At 39.6% G+C, this 27,912-nt stretch overlaps 1 protein-coding gene across 1 annotated transcript in view; it reads right to left on the minus strand.

Annotated features, from left to right (window-relative positions):
• Window positions 1-19,224, minus strand: part of LOC149020788 (26S proteasome regulatory subunit 8 homolog A) — a 45,044-nt gene extending 25,820 nt beyond the window's left edge. Inside the window, exons 1-7 of the mRNA XM_089148997.1 lie at window positions 18,824-19,224; window positions 18,099-18,196; window positions 2,585-2,809; window positions 1,916-1,978; window positions 1,643-1,806; window positions 1,151-1,307; window positions 936-1,034 (exon numbers count right to left, since the gene is read on the minus strand). Of these exons, the coding sequence (XP_089005123.1) occupies window positions 936-1,034; window positions 1,151-1,307; window positions 1,643-1,806; window positions 1,916-1,978; window positions 2,585-2,809; window positions 18,099-18,196; window positions 18,824-19,022 (1,005 nt within the window). The 5' untranslated portion in view covers window positions 19,023-19,224. The remainder of the gene's footprint in view (window positions 1-935; window positions 1,035-1,150; window positions 1,308-1,642; window positions 1,807-1,915; window positions 1,979-2,584; window positions 2,810-18,098; window positions 18,197-18,823) is intronic.
• Window positions 19,225-27,912: the final 8,688 nt, after the last annotated feature.

Here is a 27,912-nt window from a genome sequence, read left to right on the forward strand (position 1 = left end):
GTTCTTATACCAAACGGTGATTCTGCTTTGTATATATTCTAAAATCAAATCCAGAAATGGTTATAAATGGCGATTTTACTCTTCAAAATCATGGAATTGAAAAACAACAAATAAAACAATCCCACCCAGCATCAAGCAATGGGGACCAGAATTCCTATCAGTCACCATTGAGTCTTGAAACTTGAACTGTTTTCATTGCTTTAGCATTGGATACACCAATACATATAAAATAGTCAACAATGAGTGCTTGCCAAGCATTCTGAAAAGTAGGACTCCAAGAGATATCGGCAATATCTGCAGATATCTATAGAATTCTAAATTAGGGAAGAACAATATATATCTGAGATGGTTGATAATCAGAGCCTATTTTTCTGAAATCTGATCTCTTTGTCATTAAATTTAGTATCTCAAAACAGACTTCATACATTGCCATCACAACATCTCTCGAGTTTATCTCTGGTTCCAAAGTTGATTCTTGCACTAGATTTCCTGAAGTCGTCTGAGGTCTGAATCTTTGGTAAAATCTCATTTGTAAATCGATTACTATTTTCTGTTTCAGATTGATGAGTGATGATTGATTATCTTATTTACCGGTTTAATGCCAGTACTCTGTTATGGAAGCCTTAACCTAGTGTCCTAATTTCAATGTGATACTAACATATTTTTGGATCAGACCCTTAGATTTGAGGAATTATTTTCCTTTATAGATCTGATCATTAATCATCTTGAACTAAATCAGATGGTGTTTATCACAAGTCTATTGAATTATTAATTCTTGATCTACTGCAATTCTGGTCCATCATTGATTGCAGAACCCACACTTTACGTTTCTAGAAATATGTTTCTACAACCCCATAAACAAATGCCTTAGAAGCCGGTATGCACAGATTTAGGCATGAATTATTTTATGATTTAACCATGAAAATGGAATTTACCTCCTCATTAGGGTTTGGGAACTCAATCTTCCTGTCAATCCTACCAGGCCTCAGGAGTGCTTGGTCCAGAATATCAATCCGATTTGTAGCCATTAGAACCTGTTGGGAGAAAAAGCTAGTTAAGACAGGACCCCAGATGTATTTCGTGTTCTTGCATTATGGGTTAGATATTCTACACAATTTTCAAGACTTAATCTTAAACAAACAGCAAGTACTTTGATCTTGTTGGAGGCCTCAAACCCATCCAGCTGATTGAGAAGCTCCAGCATTGTACGCTGCACTTCACTGTCCCCATTTCCAGTACCAGATTCCATTCGAGCAGAACCAATACTATCAATTTCATCCATAAAGATGATTGATGGAGCATGTTCCCTGTGAAAGCAAGAGTCACAGACCCATAAATAAGCCAAATTTTGCCATCAAGAAAAGCATATACATGTCAATATTGGCAACTCAATTGGCAAGAGAGAGAGCGCCTCTTCAAGAGATTGTTCCCTAAGTGCAGAGGCACCGCCATATGCAAAGAAAGCATTATAACATCAAACTATCACAGAACCAGATAAACAAAACAAATAAGAAACCATTGAAACCCAAAAGATGTAAAACCAGGTAGACTTCTGGGAAGAATTGTCAAAAGCTACTGGGTACATCACTTCAATATTAGATTTAGATGTATTAAGTTGTCTAACAATAAGAAGCAAGCAAACCTTGCCATAACGAACAGCTCTCTGACCATTCTAGAACCTTCACCAATATACTTCTGAACTAACTCAGAACCAGAAACCCTGATGAACGTACAGTCAGTGTGATGAGCTACAGCCCTTGCCAGTAGTGTTTTCCCAGTGCCAGGCGGCCCATAAAGCAGCACTCCCTTTCAAGTTCACCATGACAATTAATTAGTTAGATCTCTGAGAGTAAATTGTCATGCAAATTAAGTGCAAGGTAGCAAAGATAAAAGAACTTTGGCAAGGTGGAATTACCTTAGGCTGAGCAATTCCAAGACTCTCGAATAATTCAGGGTGTTTGATTGGAAGCTCAATGACCTAAGAAGATCACGACAAGATAGCAACTTCAATAGATCCATACCCAATGAAACCCTTATCAAATATCAACAAAGTGAATCAAGACATAGGATACAGGACATAGGCACAAATCTCCCCCCCCCCCCCTCTTTCTCTCAGGCATCTCAGTTCACAAGGTTCCCTCTATTGCAGGGTCTGAGAGGACAAACCTACACAACCTTACCTTGCTATGCAAAGAAGCTATACCCAAGTTCTAAGCCCACCATGAACTGGTTGCAATACTTCTACCGTTGCACCAAGGCTCACAAATACGTACACTAACCAGTCAAGATTCAACTATGAACACTTAAATTAAAAAGGGAAAGTAGGGCAAAACAGTTACAAGTTTTTGTGATCTTGGGATCACAACATTCCTGAATGAGCAGAAGAAACTCAACCCCACCCCTAAACCAACAAACCCAAAAGGATAAACAAATAAATAAATTTGGGATCTTGGGATCACTCCAGAGCCTTGAAACGTTAAGAGCCTCTTCGAGGCACTCTCTCCCCCAAAAAGAACTCATAACAACTAGTAAGATGATGACAAAAGAAAGATCCCTCCAGAATTTTAATAATCAGAAGACAAACCTCCTTGATTTCTTTGATTTGCTGGTCAAGACCACCAATCATATCATAAGTTGAATCAGGAACCTTTTCAACTTTCATAAGATTCACCAGAGGATCTACTTTGCTGGGCAAGATTAAATGAAGTACATAACTATCATTACGTAGAGCAACTCTGGTTGACGGTGTGATCTTTGTGATATCAATGTTCTTGTCAATATCCACAACATACTTCCCCTCTGGGTGCACCTAAAACACAAAAAAAGGAAGAATCAGTTAACTGTAGAACCCCTCTATTGCAGCTACAAATAGAAGAGAACTCTTTCTAGTTTTCATGCTTCCAAATGAAGATGACACTGAAGGGAAAATACACCAGTACCTCCTCCTTTACTTTTTCAATTTGCACTACATAAAACTACCTCCCACTTTCAGGAAACCTCGTCATTTTATTACAGATGGAAGGGGAGCTTTTCCCTCTGAGATCATTAAAAAAAGGGGATGTAGAAGGTGCAAAAGAAGAGTGTGAACACTTCCACTTTTGAGGCACACAAAATACTATAGTCAGTGTACTTTATTGTCGAGCTACAAAGACCCCCTGCTCTCTTCTCTTTTTGACAAAAAAAAAAAAAAAAAAATGAACTTCACAACAGATAAAATTACAAATACAAAATGTACTTCTAAATTTCTGAGTTATTCTAACTTGAGGATGTTCCTCACTTGTAACATTAAAGATGACATTTTTTGTCCCCCCAATTTCTGGTGCATTGTAAAAGCTAGAAACAGCAAGTGCATTGTAGCAGTGGGGCTACGGTATGGCACAGGTGTTATCACTGTTTAGCATCCTCTTGTTCAAAAGTAGAAACAGCAAGTGTATTATAGGAGCGGTTTCCAGCTATGGCGGTTGGGCTTGTTTGGCAAGGGTTTTGTCATTGTTTGGTCAGCTCTAGTTCCTTTCAATTAAGCCTGTTTAGCTGATGGGGTTTCAGAAGGGCCTTTCTCTGTATTTTTCTCTCTCAATAAAAATTACTAACCCTTAAAAAGAGGTTTTCTTCTTTGTAGTTATCATGGTTGACAAAGCATGTTTGAACCGCTTAACAAACGTGCTATTTTTTTACCGCTTTGTCGCCTCGTGTGGCTTACTGCTGCATAGACGCTAAAGTAGCCGCTTTTTTGATATTTTGTACATAATATTTTTTCTTAATTTATTTTTTAAATCAAAATTTATTCTACAAAGCTGTATAAAAATTTAATAGTTAGTCATTTCAGGATCGAGGGCCAAACTACAAAGGAACTATAAGGCCCAAAGTGACATGGGACCTCTATAGGCTCCAGGGGTGCTGCCCCCACACCTCCGCCCGGGCAGCCTCCCTGGACCCCCGGCCCGCTCACTGGGGAGCGGGACCCCATGTCCGTCAGCGAATACTCAACATCAAGAATCAATGAATCATTAAATGGTCAATGATTATTGAATATTTGTTTAGCTTATTATAGAAAGTAATTGTATTTAAAAGTAATTGTATGGAAAAAATTTGACCCAACCACTTTGGTCGCCTTATTGCTGCCTAGGCACTGCTTTGTCGCCTAATTGTCTAGCCAGAACTCCTACCGCTTTGGTCACCTTGCCACCTTGACAATCATGGTTGTTATGCGAGTGAGCTATTGAAACCCACCTAAGACAAGAAATAATGAAAAACTTGACCTCAAACAAGGGAAACCAGTAGTCATTATCAGCACATTAAGGTGAAAAAATTGAATAATGTTATCGCTTTTTTTCTTTTTACATATGAAAATGACCCAGATCCACACCAAATTGGATTTTTTTCCCCTCTGAAATCAACCTAAGGTTGACAGGTATGGATGTTGGCCCTTTATCCAATAGTTTTATGTATCATGGGCCTAAAAGTTGAGTGTCTAGGCTAAGTACCAAAACAGTTTAAATAATTGGTCTAATTATTTAAATTCTGTCGAGCTCAAGGAGAAAATACTTTTTCTCTCTTTTCTTTTTTCTAATTTCAGCTTTTAATTCTTATTTCTATTATGGAGTTGTAAGGCTCATTAGAAGCCTATTTAGCCTCTAGGAAGAATAAGATACAAACTTCTTATCTGATATTTGCTTCTGCTTTTGCTATCCTATGGGCGTTTACAAATCCAGTTACTGATTAGTGTTGGCCGTGGGTAAGGAACTCATGTAAACCAAGGAGCATGGGATGTATGAAATTTCAGATCTTTCCAGTCTAGGGCAATTTCAGCATTTTGGGCCTGGGTTCAACAGTTTTAAATCTCTAATTGGGTAAATTTTGGTGGTCTAAGGGATCCAAGAAATTTAGGCAACTTTCCAAAACCTTATGGGTGAGAGAAACAGTTGCAGGGTTGGTCAAACGGGGAAGTCTTGGGTGGATCATTGAGAACCTTTCCAAACCTTTTCTCTCTTTCTTGCTTTCTTTTCTTCCTTTCTTTCTTTTCTTCTCTATTCGTTCTTCTTCTTTCTTTTAACTTTTCTGGTTTTTCTTTCTTTTCTAATTTGCCACAAGATACAGAGAGGTCGAGAGGTTGGGGGAGGGTAAAAGGGTCATCGTAGGTGCTGGGGAAGTGCCGGGATGGTCCTAGAAGGATTATTGGAGGGTGGGAAGAGAGGGGTCTGCACAGGGTAGGGGAGGGGTCCTAGGTGGTTGCAATGGAAAGGGGTGGGAATTCTGTCATGCGCAAGACAGGGGAAGGGAGGGCCACAATGAGTTGGAAAGACGCTGGACTTACCTGGGCTTGATTTGAGTTGAAACCTGCATCTTGAAGACTGAAGTTAATTGCTGGATTTGTGGTGAGGCTGAAGATGAATGCTGGCATAGCAGAACTGAATTGAGAAGTCTGAAAAATAGAAACCTAGACAACCGCAGGGTCCCCCTCAAAGGAACCCTGACCATACCTCCTTGGCTGCAATTTTCTTGAAATTCTATCATCCAAACTAAATCACAAAGTTCATAACAGCAAGTTTTGTTGGCTACTTCTATACACTTGTTGTTTTCGAACTCTTCGGTTTTTCTAAATTAGACAAGGATCTCCCTTTACATGTTTTCCAGTATCCTAATTCACAGATTTCACCAACACCATCACTGCTGCCCCCTGCTAACTGTTGTATACAAGCACCATTTCTGAAGGTTTTTGCAAGCACCTCTGATGTAACTACCAACCAAAGGCAGTGCATACTTTAGGCCCAAAGCAGCTTCCAAGCATTTCGGCACCAAGAACTGGCTGAACCACTAGAAGGGTATTCTGGTCAGTTTTCCCATTAGATTCACTTTAATTTTAGGAGTCCATATCTGATTTGTTATGCAATTGAATTAATGATAGTGTGATAGTGTCCAGATATGATTAGATGTCCTAGTTGGAATTCCATTCCCAATTGGATTTCTTGTTAGAATAGTAAGTTTACTTGAGCAAGAGATAAAGTCGTGGGGTTCTGAGGAGTCTAATTTTCTTGCAAATTCCAGATTATATTTTCGTTCACTTAGCCTACAGCAGCTACAGCAACCTACAAGTGACCAGTCCACTCTCCCACCTAGTAAGTTCAATCCCCTACTCCAGACTCAACCCTATCACCCTCTTCTACCCCTAGTGCGATACTCCCTCCCCCTCTTCCTCGTGGCAGTAGCAACCCCTCCCCTACATTAAACCCTATATTAGAGGTGCAAGTTTGGCTCTAGTGGCCCTGACCCACCCTGTCCTGCCGCCCTGAGCCAGAACAGGACCGAGGCTTAAGATTTTTGCCTTGAGGGCGGGTCAAGGCCAAAATATTCGGACCCTAAATCAAAGCCAAGGGCAGGCTTGGGATTATTGTTTGTCCCATTTGGGCCTTGATCTTGTCCCTAATCCTGATCCTGATTTTGGCCCTGATCGTGTGATGCAGAATTGAAGACATATTTACGAAATAAGAAGCCCATTGGGTCAGGCCCATCAAAGGCCTAAAGTTGTCACCTAAATCAACCCATGGTTTTCATGGGTTAGGGCTGTTTTAGTGGGTTAAAGTTAGCCCACATATGTTGAAACCTCATAGTCTAGACCTAAGCCTAAGTCTAGTTTTTGGAAAGTCAATAAAAGGGGTTTTGGTTTGAAAATAAGAGAATTCATTGTCAAAGGAGTTCTCCTTTGTCAAGAGTTAGGTAGTAGTTGAGTTATTAATAAGTAGGTGGTGTTAGCTAGTGGTTGGATGTTACCATTAATGTTTATGTCTCTTTAGAATGCTATATAAAGAGACTTATGTAAGTGGTGAAGACACAACTTATGAATTGAAATCAAATTGCTTGCTAGCATTCCTCCTCTTTGGAGAACCCTTGTGTTTGATCAAGGTAGGTTGGTGTTCGATCCAATCAATCCACCCTACGGTGTGAAGCCCGGGTGTTACATGTTCATTGTTATTGTCACTTTCTTCATTATAGTTCTGCCCCTATTTGAAGATCTATTCAGCCCGTTATAATACCAGTCTAGTTTCAGCCCTCTTTCCCATCTAAACTCTGTTTCACCTTAAGTCCATCAAATTTGAACTTGATTCCCTGTGAAAGGTCCTATTTGGCTACTGTTTTGATCAATCAAATACAGTACTACATTATCGTGACCCTAGCTTTCATCCTAATATTAAGCTTCATACTAACCTTGATCCAATCTTTTGACCCAAAGTCATTCCGATCCAATGAGACCACTTGGTTTTATATTATTTTTTATTTCTTTTGTTGTTGTCGTAGCGTAAAAAATAAATGATTTTTTTATTTTAATATGCTATACTGAAAACAAACTAAGTCATTTGTTACATCCTACATTCTTCTTAAATATATTCGTGTAAATAATTGTTGACTTACTCAGAATCAAAATTCTAATCCAACGTACCTTGGGTGTTTTAGAATCAAAATTCTAATTAAACTAGGGTACATTTTAAAAGACCATAAATTTAAGGTCACAAATCATTACTCTTAACCCAAACTCCAATTAAACTATTCTAGGTGCTTTTTAATGATTATTACACAAAATTTTAACTGAGTGTAAATATGTGGACTAGCATAATTCAAGTCATTCTTGCACTAAAGCGTAATTTTTATAAATCGCCAATCCTAATGTGGAACATCTAAGTTAAATTTCAAATAGAAGGTTATTAAGAGAAATTTGAATGACATGATCTATAAATTATTTTTTTTATATGATATAATAATGTATTAAAGAATATTTTTAATCATATTAATTGTTGATAAAAGATTGACCCTCGGCCTCCAATGATGTGAAGTAGATATAATGTATTAAAGAATATTTTTAATCATATTACTTGTTGATAAAAGACAACCCCTCGGCCTCCAATGATGTGAAGTATCTAATATTTGTTGTAATACATCTTTTTTTAATTAATGAATCAATCAAGTGAACATGATATCAACTGGCAAAGAGATTGACAAATAAATTACTGCTAGAATATAATATGTATTTTTTTCTAATAAGAATCTTATTTTTCAATCCAGAATAGGCCAAAATTATTGGTATTATTCGAAGAAAATCAATTTGGAAGACTAAACTATACTAACATATGTTTTAAGGTAAATATTATTCATATTTATACTTTCCTCTAGGTAAAAACAATTGGGTTTGTGTACCCAAAAAAAAATTGGATTTTAATTTACATAGTATAATAGATACTTTATGTCATTGGACTACCTTTGTCTATTAAAATGTACTCTGTTGATAGGGACTACTAGGGGTGCGACTAATATTTTAATTTGTTTTATGGTAACATTAACATTAGAAGACAAATCACGAAATGCCACTAAGAATTTGTCTATATATATAGAAAACTCCCTTTTGCACTCCTTTATTTTTTTTTTTTTTTTTTTTTTTTTTTTTTTTAATGTCTTATATCTTGATTAGGCATATTTTAACATTAGAATAATGAAAAGTATAAAACTCTAAACATTAACATCAAGTTGTAGTTGTTAGTCACTTAACTATATAATACGTTTATAACAGACCAATATTTTTATATATTAGATGGTTCAAATTGTAACAGTTAGATTTAAAATTAACAAGTTAGATTATGCATATCAATTATATATATAAATACACATACACTTACACATACATATATGATTCAAATTTGATCAAGGACAGGGACGAGGTCAAGGCCAATCAGTGTTAGGGATAAGGTCACAGCTAATCAGGAAGAGGGTCAAGGTCAAGGTCAAGGCCAACCCGTCCCAACCCAGCGCAATTAAGGCCAATTATGGCGGGAATGGGTTGGCTTGGCCTTGTAGGGCTTAGGATCAAGAACAAGAATTCTAGACTCTGAATTAGGGCCAGGGCAAGAATGGGCTAGTTAAAAGCATATAGGGCTGGGATTGGATTGGAAAAGCTCAGCCCAACCTGACCCCATTGCAGCCACACCCTAAATCTCCTACACCTCCATGAGGATCGCACCCCCCATACCTCTCTTTTCATTCTTCTAAACTCATCACAACTCCATTCTCTTAGGGTCTGTTTGGTTACATGAATCTAAGGATTTGAAATGAAATGAAATTTAAAATCTATCAATTTCAAATCTATGGATTCAAGGTTCAAAAAATTTAACTATTTGGTTAACCTCAAATCCATCGAAGTTCGTAGAGTTCCATCGGTTTACTCCACGTGAATCCACAAATTACATTCATTTTATACTTAGGGTGGAATCCATGGATTTCACCCAATACCCAAGAATGGCTTAACTCATGTTTTTAGGCAAAAAAGTGAAATTCTTAGATTTCATGAATCCAAGGGTGTTTTACAACCAAACATGTATAAATCTCTGATTCATGAATAGGGATTTAACAGGCAGGCCCTTAGTTACAAAAAATTCATGCTCTTCATTTCAACCTCTAAACCTTAGAAACCCTAAGTAATTCAAATCCCCATATTTCCTTAACCATTCACGCTAAACCTAAACCCTTTTAGGACAACCTTCTACTACTCCTCTCTACCTTCGGCTTTAGCCCTAACCCTAACCCTAGAAACCCTAGAATTGCAAAAACCCTAATCACCCCAACCCTAGCTTGAAGAATAATCCTGCAAATTACACTTCTGTTAAAGGAGATTATTTTTTCTTCAATTTTCAGACCAAAACCTAGCCTGGCAAAACCCTAAAACCTTCCACTCTTAAACCCTAGACTCCTCTATACATTGCTCCAAGGTTTGGAACCCAAATTCCCTTAGCCACAGTTCATAGTTAGCTTTAAATAGCTGCTGTCCACTGTATTTTGACCTAGAACAGCAGGGTTTTCAACCCCAAATTGCCTGCTGGTTCTTAGAAAATATCCTATCACTGGCCCTCTAATCCAGGGTTACATCAACCTCCCCCCCCCCCCCCAAAGGCCTAGGATTATTAAACAAACAAAAAAACTTTTCATCAGTCACTGCCCCCTCTTTGTTGACTAGTCATCCCTCAGGTAATCCTACTTCTATTTCTGTCCCTTCTAACTGTAACGTATATATCAGGTGTTCAGAATTGGGCCTGTCATCCTATTTCTAACTTTGAGTCCTACTCAAGTTTATCCTCCAGTTTCCATGTCTACTTATTGCTATGAGAATTACCAGATTCCGAACTAGTTGACTTGCTTCTATGACAAAGGAACCATCTGCACCAGAGGAAAATCAAACACAGGATCTGGTTCCGCTGCCTTCTGGAAAATCAGCTTGGTTGTCACCACTTTTTGTAGTAAAAATGAATCATGATGTTTCTTCAGCTCTCCTGAAGGCATGTCTTATGGCCAAGGGTTACGCCCAAATGTATGGTGCTGATCATCTGGACACCTTTCTTGAGAAGGCAGGACTAGAAGCTAAGTGAGTCAAAGAACTACATTAACTCAGATGAGATCCTCAAGGCGTGACCAAATTTCACCTTAACACAACAGATAAGACTTGTAGGGAAGCTGAGTTACTTGACTATGACTCAACCTGGCATGCATTTCCTATCAATGTTATGAGTCAGTTTTTGACTGATCTTTAAACATCCCATTGGGATGCTGTTATACACATACTGAGGCACCTCTATCTAGCACATGGAACCGTCCTACCATATGAACAACAGCATAAGCATTTTTATTATCTATAATAACTATCTATAAAAATAAAAAACCATGTTATATCAGGTACTGAGTTACATACAAGCTAACATTCACCAAGAATTGTGTTGAAAAGCTACTTCTTCTACATCAAAGGAAGCCCAAAGCAACCTAAGAGAGGAAAATTAATCTTGAGAACAAAATACCAACAACGTTACATGTTTTATTAGTATTAAGTAAATGGAATATAATCCACACGTAGATTCATTAAAACAACAACGACAAATAAGCCTTTGTCCCAACTAAATGGGGCCGGCTACATGGATTCTTGCCTTCCAATCAGCTTTGATTGAGGCTATAGTAAATACAAAGCCTAAGCTATGCATATCCATTCTCACCACTTCTCTAACGGTTAAGTGTAGAAATCAGTCTTCCAATACACAAAACATAGTATAACAAATTATGTTGTAAATATGTTTAGAACTTATTAATGTTATTTTATATAAATTTATGTTTAAATCGTGTCTTTTATCCATGGTTTTATTTAGTCCCACATCGGGTTGAGAGGATCTGATTGTATGGTTTATATATGGTAAGGGCCCATGTATCATTAATTTGTGCGACACGAACCGAGCCTGAATCTGTTGTGACCCCTGCCATGATTATATAGATATATATTAATATTAATAAATCTATATGACTTGGGACTTGGGGACTTGGGTCGTGGGCCTTGATCCGGAAGGCCCATTTTGTCATGGGATATTCTGGAAAGGCCACTACTGGGTGAAAACGTGGAGATGCCATTAGAGAGGCACTCTACTGCAAGGAGGTCAGCTAGATAGGTACCTTCCTGAAGGGAGTTGAGCTGAAAGGTACCCTCACAAAGAGAGGTGACCTTACCCTTTCACCCACAGCCTTTGGGGCTCTATATAAACCCATTTTTGTGTTCATTCTTGACACTAAATTTTTCTCCTCCTCTTTCTTTCTCTCTCTCCCTGTTGTTGTTCTGTTAAGCAGACATAACCTGATACACCTTAAGTAACCTTTCTGGGTGCAACCTTAAAGGTTGGGCTGACTGATCTTGGGGTGAAGACACTGTAGAACCCGTATTGCATAAATCGGGGTGTCTAAATACCTTAAAGAAAGTACATCTGGTACGTTTCAGCTCAAAAGAAGTATTGTGAGAACAAGCGTTCAAGTGTTTTTGCAGATTCCTCAACAACGGTTTCAACAAGTTTAAGGTATTTAGTATTGTCCTACTATGGCTTTTGACAACACCATTGAAGTAGTCAACACAACCATAGGAAAAGAGACCAACATGAAGGACTCTACAACTATAAGTACATATGAGAAAGTTACTGAGAACAACACTCCTCTTCCAACTCTATAAGCTTCACAACCAACAACCGGAAAGTCAGATTTTGACAAAATCGAGCAGTTTAAAGGTGAGAACTTCAAACGTTGGAAGCAAATGTTGTATTTTGCACTTATGGAAGCTGGGATAGCTTTTGTTCTGAATGAACCTCAACCTAATAAGTCAAGTGACCCTACATTCGATCAGAAAAGGATCGAATGGTTCACTGCGGATTTCAAGTGTAAGAATCGCATTCTAAATGCGTTGTCCAATGAGTTATACAATGTGTATAGCTCATATGAATTTGCTTATGAAATCTGGGAGGCATTAGTCAAGAAGTATACTCTTGAGGATGCAAGTAACTTAAGGTTTGTGGTTGAAAATTTTCTGGAGTTTACAATGGTTGACGGGAGTAGCACCTCCGACCAAGTAGACAAGTATCAAGTGTTGGTAAGGAATCTGGCAAAAGAGAATATCATTCAGATGCCTTTGTGACCAGTGCCTTCTTCCTCTTGGAGTGCCTTCAAGGTCTCAATGAAATAGAAGAGGAAGGACTGGGCTTTTGACAGTGTTTTGGTTTGGATCAAAATAGAAGAGAGGAACTGACTTAGGAACGAACCTAGTAGTTCCAATAAGCCTAAGGCCAACTTGGTAGAGATTGAACAAAAAAAGAAATATAATAAGTCTCTGAAATCCAACCAAGATGTTAGCTTCAAAAAGAAGAAAAGAGCATGCTTCAAGTGTGGCAAACCTGGGCATTACATAAAATATTGCAGGGTAACGAAGAAAGGAGGATCAGACAAAGCAAGGGCTAATCTGATTGACACTGAGATCTACACTGCAATGATAACATAGGCTTTTGTGGTTGAAAAGTCAACATCCTGGGTGATAGATACAGGTACCACCAGGCACATTTGTGGAGATAGGAGCTTCTTCTCCAAGTACTATGATGCTGCTGACAAGATCTTCATGGGAAATTCTCAACCAGCTAATGTAATCGGAAAAGGACAAATCACCCTGAAGCTTACCTCTGAAAAAATTCTGAAGTTGGAGAATATCCTCTATGTACCAGATATAAGGCAAAACCTGATCTCAGGTCTGCTCCTAAATAAAGCTGGGTTCAAACTGTCTTTTGAAGCGGACAAAGCAGTTCTCTTGAAAAATGATGTATTTATTGGAAAAGATTATCTAAATGATGGCCTATTTGTATTGAGTATTACTGAATTAATAAATACTTCGATTCTTGTTTATGTTCTTGATTCTTTTGATTTATGGCATGGTAGACTAAGTCATAGTAGTGCACCTTATATATCTCAATTATGTAAGTTGGGCATTATACAGTGTTAAACCACCACTGACTAAATGTCAAATTTGTGTTGAGGCTAAGTTTACAAAGAAACCTCATAAGTCAGTGGATAGGAAAACGAATTTGCTAGAACTAGTACATAGTGTTTACGTGACTTCAAATCACAAGAATCAAGAGGTGGTAATAGGTATGTTATCACCTTTATAGATGACTGTTCTAGATATACTATGATATATCTACTGAAATCTAAGAATGAAGCCTGCAATGCCTTTTTGTCTTATAAAGCAGAAGTAGAGAATCAACTTGGAAGAAAGATTAAAAGGCTAAGGACTGGCAGAGGGTCAGAATACTTCAGTCTTAGTAAATTCTTTGAAGAGAATGGCATTATGATGCAGAATTGGCAGCATATACAAGGAAGAGAAAAGCCCAATAGTCAAGCCCATCAAAGCCTAAAGATATGATCCAAAACAACCCATGGCTTGTATGGGCTAGGACTATTGTAGTGGGTTAAAATGAGCCCATGGTTTCATGGGCTTGGATTACTTTAGTGGGAGAAGACCAGCCCACATATTTTGAACTAAGCCCAAGTCTAGCTTTGAAAAGTCAATAAAAGGAGCTAGTAGTGGGGTGTTGTAGGTGGATGTTTCCATTATTGTTTTGACTAGTGGTGTTGTATAGTTGAGTTATTAATAGGTAGGTGGTGTTAGCTAGTGGTTGGATGTTACCATTAGTGTTTATGTCTCTTTAGAATGCTATATAAAGAGACTTATGTAAGAGGTGAAAAAACAACTTGTGAAATAAAATCAAATTGCTTGCTAGCATCCCTCCTCTTGGAGAACCCTTATGTTTGATCAAGGTAGATTGGTGTTCGATCCAATCGATCCACCTTGCGGTGAGAAGCCCAGGTGTTACATGTTAATTTGTTGTCCTTATTGTTCTCCTAATTCTCTTATATTGTTCCATCCATTCTTCTTTATAACATACTGCTGTTTTGAAGACCTAGTTAGTCCTTGTTCTTAAACCAATATCCTTGTTCTACCACTTCGGTTTTCAGCCTTCCATTATATCTGAATTTTATCTATCTTAAGTCTATCAAATCTGAAGTTGATTCCCTGTGAAAGGTCTTATTTGGCTACTGTTTTGATCATTCAAATACAGTACTACATTACATTATTCATGAAACTACTGCCTCATATCAACCAGAATCTAATGGGATAGTAGAACAGAAAAATCGTTCATTAAAAGAAATGATGAATGCAATGTTAATCAGTTCTGACTTACCTCTTGATTTGTGGGGGGATGCGATATTAACTTCGTGTTATGTTTTAAACAGAATTCCCCACAGGAAGACTGCAATGATACCATATGAAAAATGGTATTTAAGGAAACCAAGTGTGAAACACTTGAGAATATGGGGTTGTTTGGTCAAAGTGGCCATACCAGAACCTAAGAAGCGAAAAGTTGGTCCTAAAACCATTGACTATGTGTTTTTAGGATATGCAGTACATAGTTCGCAATATCATTGCATGGTTATAAGAACCATTGAAGATATTTGTGAGGAAAATTCAATAAATGAAAAAAAGGATGCTGAATTCTTTGAAAAAAATATTTCCTTTTAAATTTAATAGACTTGATAGTGAGTCTGGAAGTAGTAGTATGAATCATGGAAATGATTTGGCTACAACCACTGATTTATCTCAAGAATTGAAACAAGACATTGGAAATGAGATAATATTGACTCCAAGTGAAAATGAGAATCTTATAGGGAAAAGCAAAAGACAAAGGAAAGCTAAATTTTCATCTGATGAATGGATAGTCTATCTTATAGACAATGACCCTCTCACATATAGTGAAGCAGTTACTTCTCCGGATGCTGTCTTTTGGAAGGAAGCTATAAAGAGTGAACTAGATTCCAATGTAGCTAACCACACTTCGGAATTGGTAAATCTTCCTCAAGGTTCAAAGGTATTAGAAACCAAGTGGATATTTCGAAAGAAATTGAAACCTAATGGTTCCTTAGATAAGTTTAAAGCCAGACTTGTAGTCAAAGGTTTTAGGCAAAAGAAAGACATAGATTACTTTGACACTTTTGCACCTGTAGCAAGAATAACCACTGTGAGAGTTCTTATAGCAATTGCATCTGTTTACAATTTGTTGATACACCAAATGGATGTAAAAACAACATTTCTAAATGGAGAACTGGAGGAAGAGATCTACATAAGACAACCAGAAGGTTATGTATCTCCTGGTCAACCTAATAAGGTTTGTAAGTTTGTCAAGTCACTGTATGGGTTGAAGCAAGCACCCAAGCAGTGGCATGAGAAATTGATTTTGCTCTTATTTCGAAGGGTTTTAGTATCAATGATTCTGAAATGTGCTTATATAATAAGTTTCATCAAGGGAAGGGTGTTTTTATTCTACTTTATGTAGATGACATGTTGATCATGGGAACAAGCCTAGAAATAGTTAATCAAACTAAGAAACTGCTATTGTCTTTATTTGACACCAAAGATTTGGGCACTGCTGATGTAATTCTGGGAATTAGAATCATTAGAAAAGAAAGAGAAATTATACTCTCTCAAGCTCATTATGTGGAAAATATGCTTAAGAAGTTTGGTTTCTATGATTTTGGTTCGTTCAAAACTCCTTTAACTATGGAAAGTAATTTTCAGAAAAATGTTGGAGAACCAGTAAATCAGAAGAGATACCCACAGATTATTGGAACTATGACTTATCTGATGAACTGTACTAGGCCAGATATTGCTCTAACAGTTGGAAAATTGAGCCAGCATACTCATAATCCTAGTAAAGAGCACTGGCTTGGAATTAAACGATTACTTCGGTATCTTAAGGGTACTATGCATTATGAACTTCACTATAGTGGAAATCCCTCTGTTTTGGATGGACACTGTGATGCTAATTGGATCTCAGATTCAAGAGAAACCCTAGCTATAAGTGGATATGTGTTTATGCTACGTGGAGGAGCAATCTCATGGAAGTCAGTTAAGCAATGATGTGGAACATCTTTAGCAATGGAAGCAGAATTCGTAGCTTTGGAAAAGGCTGGAAGTGAAGCTGAATGTCTTCGAAACATGATTGTTGATATACCTCTATGGCCCAAACCAATGCCACCTATATCGTTGCACTGTGATAGTAAAGCAACTATAGGAAAGGCCAAGAATCGGGTATATAATGGCAAAAAAAGACACATACGTCTTCGACATAATCTTGTAAGGCAATATATTGATGAAGGAACAATTGCAATTGATTACGTGAAGTCAAAGGAGAATTTAGCTGATATGTTCATTAAAGCTATGCCTACAAGAGCTTTTAATGAAGCACTTATGGGAATGGGATTAAGACCTGTGAAATAGGTCATGTGATGGACACCTAACCTATGTGAAGAGGTTATATCCTGAACTAGGTTCAAATGGTAAGCAACGAAGTCACTAGATGACATGTTTGTACTACTATACACATTCTGAATAAATATAGTGAAGTAGTACCACCATATCGTTGATAGGATGAGTGACTGACTCTTAATCAAGTGTAGCTCACTATATGTGAGGGGGTGTCAGATGTGGTGCACACCTAATGCTAACTTAAACAGATATAGAAGGTGAGGCCGCCTTCAATTGGAAATGTTACACAGGCAAACTTCCTTAAATATCTGTGAGATCAAGATTCGAGACAAGGCCGATAAAATGTCTATTTCTCTTTATAAAGAGGTTGTTAAGAAGGTCGACCAATTGGATATGAATGGTGAAGTAACCAGCCACACTAAAGAGGATAGGTTCAAGAAGTCAGACTTCACCGATACTTTGTAGCGTGCTTTATCAGATCTAATGTAGATTCAAATCCGAAAGACATCTACAACGAAGCGTCCTACTGTGGCTAATGTGTTCACTGCTGCTTGAGTCTTTAACTTTGTATTTGAAGTTTTAACCATTGTGGGGGATTGTTGTAAATATGTTTAAAACTTATTAATGTTATTTTATATAAATTTATGTTTTAATCGTGTCTTTTATCCATGGTTTTATTTAGTCCCACATCGGGTTGAGAGAATCTGATTGTTTAGTTTATATATAATAAGGGTCCATGTATTATTAATTTGTGCGACACAAACCGAGCCTAAATCCTGTTGTGACCCTGCCATGATTATATAGATATATATTAATATTAATAAATCTATATGACTTGGGACTTGGGGACTTGGGGACTTGGGTCGTGGGCCTTGATCCGAAAGGCCCATTTTGTCATGGGCCCTATTCTAGAAAGCCCACTGCTGGGTGAAAACGTGGAGATGCCATTAGAGAGGCACTCTCCTGCAAGGAGGTAAGCTGGATAGGTACCTTCCTGAAGAGAGTTGAGCTGAAAGGTACCCTCACAAAGAGAGGTGACCTTACCCTTTCACCCACAGCCTTTGGGGCTCTACATTTTTGTATTCATTCTTGACACTGAATTTTCTTCCTCCTCTTTCTTTCTCTCTCTCCCTGTTGTTGTTCTGTTAAGCAGTGAACATAACTTGATACACCTTAAGTAACCTTTCTGGGGTGCAATCTTAAAGGTTGGGCTGACTGATCTTGGGGTGAAGACACTGTAGAACCCGTATTGCATAAATCGGGGTGTCTAAATACCTTAAAGAAAGTACCTCCTGGTACGTTTCAGCTCAAAAGAAGTATTGTGAGAACAAGCGTTCAAGTGTTTTTGCAGATTCCTCAACAATGGTTTCAACAAATTATTTAACGAGAAGGATGAACACATAATTGAATAGCTCAAACCCAAGAGAGATGAACATGCTAGTGATAGGCAACTCACCTTTACTAAAACTTTTGATTTCCCCATAACTTTTACCACCTCACCAACATATGATCCAGGTTCCTGAAGCAGCTGTAGTTCTTCTCTAAGCATTCTCACTGTTCAATTCACAATTCAGCATTACATCACCAACTGATTCAACACTCAAAAAATTTATGTTTACACCCAAAGGAGGAAACTACCCCCCCCCCCCCCCAAAAAAAAAAGAGTACGCGTGGAAGTTGCATCAACTACGTCCACTGAACTGCCATAAGTAACAATTTCCCCCACCCCAAAAAAAATGTACAAGGAAGAGGGGTGGGAGCTAATACTTCGTAGCACAATCAGTGGTGGGCTAATTCACCACCCTTAACCCAGAAAGCCAAGAAGATATCGAGATTGAACTCCACTACAAATCTAATCCGATGAAGCATGAAAAACGAGGGAGGAGAAAAGGAAACCAAAAATAATGGGGCGGATCAAAAGAATTTCCCACGGATACACACGCAGAGCAAGAGACAGGTGCAAGAAAGCCCAGAAGAAATCGAAACCCCCAATTTGCAGATAAGGAATCACTCTTCTACCCAAGTCCTACACTAATATAAAAGATAATAGGATCGAGACGAGATCAAACATCGGCAACGAGACACGTAACTGAAATCTAGAGCCATGCCTTGGGAAAAACACATAATTTTTAGGAAATAAATAGGGGTAATCTAGGGCATTGAGGTTAGTGGCAACCATACCTCTAGAATTGAGATCATTACGCTGAGCTTCGAGGCGGTTAAGATTGTGAGTCTTTTGGCGAACTTGGAGTTGATGATCATGTATGTGTTGAAGGTAATACTGTCTGAGACCTTCTCCCTGCTTCATCGTCTTTGCAGTGCACATCTCATCTCTTGCAACTGCTTCGGCGCGCTTTGTGTCGATCGCTGGCGTCGCCATTCACTTCTCTTTGGACTTCAAGTTGTACGGATCTCTAAACGACTCTGAAGTTGTTCCCTTCTCTATAAATGGTCGTAACACCGCCTGCGCGCCTACGGGAGTGGATTTTTATCCTCCTTGCCTGTCGTCTGAGTCTCTTCGTCAAACTTGGAAGTTTTCGGTAGAAGGAAAGTATAACTGGTGACTTGGTGTCACTGGAGGCACTGAAGGCTCGGTTGGGTTGGTCCGGGAGCCGAAAGACCCGGACTCCTTAATTTGGGTTAACCCCCTATGCGTCACATGTTTGCGGAGGTGCGATGGGAAAAAACTAAACATGTAAAACTTATTGGTATGTCTAAAAATTGATCAACCATTATGCTCCTGCAAATCAATGTCAGATGTAAACCGACTCAGCAGCCGGGAAGCCACCTCCGAAGGTTAAGTCAATAAATGAATCTCCACAGAGCTCCAGCAAGTTGCAAAGCTTAATGGTTTCCTTTGGGTCCTCAAGCAGTTTGTCATCTCAAATGTACTCAATAATCAGGTCTATCTAGCATCGTTCATCTTCTACATATGATACTTCTTTCCCCTTGGTACTTCGGAAGCTTAACTCCTCAATGTAGACCAAAGGCTCAAGAGTATTCTCCTTCGCATTCACCAACCTTAATAGTTCATCTGCCATAGCATTCTCCTTCATTAGGAATTGAAAAATGTGAATTTTTTTGAATGCTTTTTACAGTACTTGTATCATTTCATGATACTTTTGTAACCGAGGCTTCTTTATCCCAAACTCCCCTTGTACTTGATTAACAATAAGCTAAGAGTCGCTATGAACAGCTGCTATCTCCGATATGGCAAGAGCCTTTGCTAGCCGAAGGCCAACCAAGAAAGCTTCATACTCGGCCTCATTGTTGCTTGCCTCGAACCCGAACCTTAGTGCATAACAGATGATAAATTCCCTGAACTCCTCAATAGCACTCCTGCCACTTCTTCTTGCTTGTTGCTCAAACCTTCAACATAAATGGTCCACATGGTTGGGGCTATCAATTCAATCACTTCCTCAATGGGGCCGTAGTTTCAACCACAAAATCAGCTAAGGCTTGTGCCTTTATAGTTGTTCAAGGTTTAAAATCCACTCGCTATTCTCCAAGCTTTACCGACCATGCCACCATTCTTCCCGAAAGATCTAGTTTATAAAGTACTTCTTTCAAAGGAAAATTAGTTAATACATCGTCCAGGTGCGCCTAGAAGTAAGGTTTCAATTTCCTTGCTGCCATCATGAGAGCCAAAGCTCGCTTCTCAATCTCTGTGTATCTGATTTCAGCTTCTAGAAGGGCATGACTGATATAGTAGATCGACCAATGCTTCTTATCCTTTTCCCAAACGAGAACTGCACTTATTGCCGAAGATGAAGTTGCCAAATAAACTTATAAAGTTTCACCATTCTCTGGTCAGGATAACAAGGGTGGCTTTCCTAGCATTATCTTTTGGTACTCAAACGCTTTCTGGCACTCCTTTGTCCATCTGCTTCTTTACTACCTCTCAAATCCTTTAAAGCCTTGAAGAAAGGTAAGCATCTCTCTCTCTCTCTCTCTCTCGATCGATTGTGCTATGAATCTGTTAAGAGCCGCCACTCGCCTTGTCAAGTATTGTACATCTAGAACAATCTTAGGAGGCTTCATATCTATTAGGGCTTTTATCTTCACCGGGTTCACCTCAATTCCTCATTGGGAAACCATGAATCCTAAGAATTTTTCCTAACGACACTCCGAATGTGCACTTCTCGAGATTAAGCTTCATTTGATATTTCCTTAGAACACTGAAGACTTCTACTAAATCTGAAACGTGACCCGAACATTGAAGGCTTTTCACGAGCATGTCATCTACATAAGCCTCCATGTTTTTTTCGATCAGGATCTTTGAAAATTTTGTTCACCACCCTTTGGTAGGTAGCCGCAACATTCTTTAACCCGAACGGCATGTGTGAAATCCAGCCCAAACCTAACCTGGACACCCTATCTGTTTTGGGTGAAGAAGGGTTTGTTTGATGTTTGACCTTGAAGTTGGACCTTAATTACAGTGTTGTTATCCTTGTAAAGTCCTAAGTCAAGTCAAACCTCTCCCTTAGTGTATATCCGAAGTCCTAAAGTGAAGGAAGAAATCTTTGCAGGCCATTTCAGTAGAAAACATGGTGTTTGACCCAAAACCTATGGATATTGGTTGATGGGCCTAAACCCCAGTTGGACCTGGTTTGAAGATATCCCTCCATGCTAGGTAAGTGAGTAGATGTGTTGAAAGAAGCCCAAAGATATTGAAGTTAGGCCCATTAAATCCCTATTTTGGGCAAACTGCCCAAGTAGGGGCAGTTTGGTAAAACTCTATTTTTTTTAGGGTTTTGAAGCTCTATTTATTGGAATTTCGAGGTGATTAGCCCCATTATGTTCCTAAGCCTTTGGAGAACGTGGGAAGGACCTTAGAACCTCCTCTTCGACAACCAATCGACCAACAAGGGCAATTTGGTCAGTTTGGTGAAATCCTTGTAGTTTTTGACTCTTTATGCTATTTAAAGGGGAGAACTCCATGTTTTTCACTCACAATCAGTTCTAAGCCTCTGGAGAACTTGGGAAGAACCCTAGAACCTCTCCTCCAAAGCCAAGGATGATCCTCAAGCATCCATTCAAGTTTCTTCATCGGTTCTTCTTCAAAAATGTTAGTAATCAATTCGTTTCTTCTTTGATTTGTTCTTTCTTCTACTTCTGATCTTCTGACTATGAGAAAGGTATTACACTACTGCAATGGCCTCTTCTCTAATTCTTTTAGCCCTAGAGTGAATTCCCCATGATATGGAGAAATTATGATCAGACCGGGTTCATACCTGGTTCCACCCTCGACCCCGGTCGAGTCAAAGGGAACCGACTCGCTCTCGAGCAAACTGGGTCCAGAAGATGGCTTGCTGAGGAAGAAAACTTATTCAGCTACAAGCACACCCTAATCCTACTTATGGATTAGGTTAATTACCCTAATGATGGCAGATTCAAATTGACGGCTGCGGCTAATCATTATCGAAGGGATAATCGTCACATAACCTAAAGGTTATCTTAGGAGTCCTCAACTAGTCCAAACTAGTAGAAGTCTATTGGATCTAACGGTTAAGATCCAACGACTACCCGAAGAAGGCTCAAGTGCATCCAACGAAGGAGATTCGAAGGTACACTATATAAACCTCACTGTCATACAAGGTGGAGGATACACAATCTGAGACTCAGACTCAGATCCAGATACAGACTGATAGACGTAAACTATCAGAGGCTTACGATCTAGATCACCTTTCCCAGTTCTTTATTCCTTAGCTCTATGTTTCTAGCAGAGTCGTTTGTGATTAAGTTCATCAACTGACTTAGCCTTCGGAGGTGGACTCCCGACCCCCGCGGTCGGGCCACATCTGACGCTTTCGTTTTGCAGGACATCACGAGGAGATCTAAGGGCTGAGCAGATTTTGGACGCATCATTTGGCGCCGTCTGTGGGAAACGAATTGAAAAGCCATGGTGACTAGATCAGCAGCAGCCGCTGCACAACGCGATTCCGGTGTTCAGATCCCTGGAGCGAATAATCCAAATATTCCTCAAGGAAGCCAAAATCCTATCGAGGTAGATGGTGGTCAGGGAGGACGTAATCCTCCTGATACATTCAAAGATCAATTGAATCAGGTAAAGATTCAACTCTTGGAGGTGAGCCAATCACTCCGCATGCTCACCAGACGAGTGGTTTTACCACAAGAACCTGATCAACGCGATTCAGGGAGACGTGCGTTGCCACGTGATCAAAGATTAGCTGAAGACCTAAATATCGGTCAGAATTTTCGTGAAGGAGACCGAGGACCTAGGAGGATTGACGATCAACCTAGGCGAGACGATCGGTTCGACAGACCGCAAGAGAGTACAACTGATTCAAATACAAGGTTGGATACAGGGGTAAGAACTCACTCACCAACTGTTAGAAGAACCGTTCGTGATGATCGAGCAGTTCGCGACGAGTGGAATGTTCGGGAAGGACGGGTTGCTCGTGATGATCGAATAGCACGTGATGATCGTGTTAATTGAGGTCTTGATCATATCGCTGAAGTTCACCCGACCCAGATTGGTCAGGAATTGGCCAACATCAATGAGAAATTAGGGCAGTTGGCTAAGGGAAGGATAACTGAGGATATTTACTCAGTCATTCAGAAGACCCCCTTTGCCGAGCCAATTGCGGGATATCAGTTTCCCCATAACTTTCGTTTGCCTACCTTTTCTACATTCGATGGCTCCGGAGATCCAACGGCCCACATTGGCTATTATCAGCAGACCATGGCAGTTTCAGGTAATCTTGACGAAATTTTATACAGGGTTTTTGGTTCATCTTTAACCGGAGCAGCACAAAAGTGGTTTTCGAAGCTCCCCTTTGGAAGGATCGTAAACTTTGATGAATTGGCGCGCAAATTCATAGGGCGATTCCAAAGTGGAATACAGGTCAAGAAAACGGAAGAAACCTTGTTTACTGTCAGACAAGGAAAAAGCGAATCGATCAGAGAGTTTCTAAAAAGATTCAAAAAAGTATCGATGGAGATAGAAAATTTGGATGAGCAAGTAGCCAAAACTGCTCTATTCACGGGACTCACTAATCGGAAACTCCTGGAGTTATTACTACAGGATATGCCTGCGACTTATGCTGAGTTGGTACAGAGACGCCAGAAGCAGGCAGAAGTCATGGAGATTCTAGATGCGCGCCAAGGAGATAATAAAGTCTCCAATAAGGAATGAAGGCTCTGAGCGAAGCGAAGCCAAAGAAAAATGTCCGTGATCGGGTTGGAAAATCTCAGGCTTGGCGCCAGAGGTCTCCCGGTAAAAGTGAGTACACTCCATTGAATGTTCCTCGGGTTGATATTTTAAATATCATCAAAAGAAAAAATATTTTGAAGTGGTCGCCTAAAATTCTTTTGAAGCCCGGAGAGCAGCAGATCGAGAAAAGTATTGCCGATTCCACAAGGACTATGGTCATTATACAAATGATTGTCGTCATCTGAAAGTAGATATTGAGAGATTAATATCTCAGGGACACTTGTCCAATTTTGTTAGCAGAAGGTGTAATATCCAGCCCTATTCTAACCTTGACCCTAACCCGGATCCACTGTTGTATTCAGGTCCGAGGACCCGAAGCGGTGGAAGAAGAGATTTATGGACCATTCTGATTGATGATCTTGATTCAGAGACCGAACCCATGGACATTGACAATGATACCCCTTGCTTAAATGCATTGTCAGTGTTTAAGGAAAATCTGCACATCGGAGAAGATTAATATGGTTGATGTACCAAATGACCTCCTGTGCACAATCCGAAGGTATTCCCCGAAACTAGACTTCTTGATTGAATTGTGGAAGAAAACCTCACTCAATTTGACCTTGTATAGCCTTTCAAATCCCTACTTGAAGTTGCTGTTCTAAACCTGAGTTTTCTGCTGAAATCATTTTGGTCGATCATTTTAGTCGATACCATTGACCAAAAGCATCGACCAAAATGTCCCAGTCTGCCAAGTTAATGATTCCATGGAATATTCCTTTTCTATTTAATATGACCTCGAGCCTTGAGCCTTTTGCAATCATTTTTCTCACCTGGGAACGTGGGGAGAGCTTCCCAAAGCAGCTCCTTGGTTAGTGTGAAGGGTATCTCATCAAAGACACTTAGTTTATCATTGATTCTTGGCTTCATCTTCTACACTAAGGTAAGACTCTTCATTCCACTCTCTACCCTACCATTTTCTACTCCTTTCTATTGTCATCTTGCTGATGGGACATTAGGAATGGTGCTGCAACCTTGCAACCACCACTCCAAGTGCCTACTCATGCTCAATCCATGATTCCCTTAGCCATTCATTGATGCTAATGCTTATATCTCATGCCTAGCATATGTATTCCATGCTTTACCTATTAACATCATACCATTTGATATCAAACTGAGCTATAAAGTGTATTATGTTCATGTTTAACATTGCCATATGATTCCAATTGAATTTCTATTAGTTCCTCTAGCTATTGCATGCTATTCCTCATCAATGCAATCAATTCCAACTCATGCCATGATGTTTATCACTTGAACTTGATAGCTCAAATTGGGGCTTTTTAATTAGACCATTGGATTGGGTTAATTCCTTGATTTATAGTGTCCTACTACTGTTGTTAAGTATGCCTCCAAGTTCCAGATTGATCCGAACACCGGAAGACTCATTTCGGACCAAAATCCCCAAAATCCACTATTCTGCCCGAGGACTATTTTGGTCGATCATTTTGGTCGATACCATCGACCAAAACCATCGACCAAAGTTGTTGTTGACAAGAACACCTTGGTCAGTTTTGACTCGAATGACATCCGATCTTCCCGACTTCTTTTCTAACTTATTATTGATGTTTGTTTAGGGCCTTAACACTTCTATTGGACTATTCTTGGTATTCTCAATTCATCATCAACTCATCCAAGGTAAGGATGGTTATATCCATAAACATATAAGTCATCAAATATTGAACTATGCTTTATTCAAGGAATGAAATCCCTAAATTTCTTTCAATCATTATGATACTTGATACATATGTGTTAGAACAAGAACATTTAAACCTTTATACATTTGTTGTGTTACTCTATCATTTTGATTTGCTTATGTTTATAATGATTCGTTTCAATATCATGATTTGAGTACTATTATGAATATGCATTGGATGCATGAGAAATGATGAGATCCGATGTGTGATTGCTTACGTATGACTTGGGATTGGAGGGTGTCCTACCGACACTTCGTCCTTGGGCATCGGAGGGAATAGTATGGGATGTTCTCCGATGGTGCCTATCGACACTTTCCCGAGTTATTGGATGACATACATAGGAGTGTCTAGTTGTGTGGCTAGGTTCATCCTTGTCGTGTCAGACCCGAATCGGAAGGGCATTGAGACCGAACAACCCGTGGTAGTGTATGGTTGGATGGGCGCTCTAGGCCGGTAGCCAATCCGGTAGGGGACATAAACCATGCTACGGATACCCGAAAGGGGTCATTTATTGGTAGAGTTGCATATGGATAGACTTGGGCTCACGGGCGCTCAAGACCGGTAACCAATCCGTGAGAGGACGTGAGAGCTTCCCGTTTACTATATGTGGATGACCAATAGGGTTGATGAGTCCGAGATCCGGGATTTCGCTGACTCTAGTGTGAAGGATACCGGAAAGGATCGCCGGGGGCGAGGAATGGACGTATCTGAATCTAACTTGACCGACGAGTAGATGACTTGCATTGGGCTAGGCTTTACCTGTGACATGCGCCGTACTTGACCAAATGGTGATGTGAGAGAGCGGTGACCGATTCCCCTTACCATGGTTTTGATGACTTTACCGATCTTCCCCGGGCATTCCCAAGATATGGAAATGGGAGAGTGACGACGACCCCGAGAAGTACGGTGCTATGACTTAAAGCATGTCTACCTTAGAGACCAGCATTCATAGAGTTAGGCTCATATCTCGCATCATATGTTCCATATCACATTGCATTATTATATGTTCCGAATGTGTATGATTTCTAATTATGGAATAACTTCCTTGCTGAGTTCTTCGAACTCATTCCTTTTGTGCAAATGTTTTAGATTACATTCCAGGTACCGAAGATTATGATGGCACCTCCTATGAGGTGGACTATGATTCCACATACTACCCTCCGGGTAGTGGCGTCGGTGAGGATTCGTATATTGGAGCCGAGGAGGATTATTATTCGCACCGGGGTTAGCCCCACGGTTGTGCGGGAGCGGCAGCGCTGGGTTTACTTCATCCGTCTTGTTGAGGAGACTACTATTAGTATAGAAGAAACCCTAGCATAGTGCCCCATTCCTCTGGTGTATTTGTGGAACCATTGGTCTTGTAACTAACTTATCTTTGAGTTTATCTTTTGACACTTAGACATGTATTTGACGTTATCACACTTCTTTTCCGCTGTTCTGAGAGAGTGGTTATCATACCTTCTCTCACCCTTATGATTATGCTTTAATGTTATTGCCTTCCGCACTCTGATTTATTTAGTCTTATCTTATTCATGAAATTTAGTATTAACTGTTTTTACCATTGATTATTACTGTTCATGATTGTGTTACCGTGTATGTGGGAGGCATGGACCTCAGATCATTGATCCTTGGACTGTGGATCACATCCCGGGTATTCCAAATGGGGTACCGGCTGGGTGGATGTGACAGAAGGAGGGAGGAGCCACGTGAGCCACGCGTGGCTGCTCCTAAAAGGGATCGTTCGGTTAGTTCAGAATGATCAAGGGAGGCTCCGAAGTCTAAGAAGGGCAAGGAGGTGATTGAAGCTACTCGGTCACCGATCCTTACCATCTTCGGGGGACCAGAGCTCGAATCACTCTGGAGTTTGAAAACAAAATCCAAATTTGTGGGAACCGGAGAGACGCGAAGCGAAAAAAAGCTGAATGGTGAAGATTCTATCACCTTTGGCGAGGAGGATGAAAGAGGCGTTTGTTTACCTCATGATGACGCCATAGTCATCAAGGTAGAGATTGCACGTCGGGAAGTGCATAGAGTTTTTGTTGATACAGGGTCTGCAGCTGACCTAATTTCTTATGAAGTGTATCAAAAATTGAAGGTGGATGAGGACCTGATGGAGCCTTCATCCACACATCTATATGGTTTTGCAGGGTCGTCGGCGGTGGCGGAAGGATCTGTCCAGTTGGACTTATCTATTGGAAGTTTTCCTAAGGAAACAACCGTCTGAATCAATTTTTTGGTGGTTCGGGAACTGCCAGCTTATAATGTTATCCTCGGGCGACCATCTTTATCCAAGATAGGTGCTATTGTTTCGACAAAACACTCGAAGATAAAATTCCCGACCG

This window comes from Hakea prostrata, chromosome 3 (genome assembly GCF_041222555.1).
Source record: "Hakea prostrata isolate BN-2017 chromosome 3, UWA_Hpros_2, whole genome shotgun sequence".
Taxonomy (NCBI): domain Eukaryota; kingdom Viridiplantae; phylum Streptophyta; class Magnoliopsida; order Proteales; family Proteaceae; genus Hakea; species Hakea prostrata.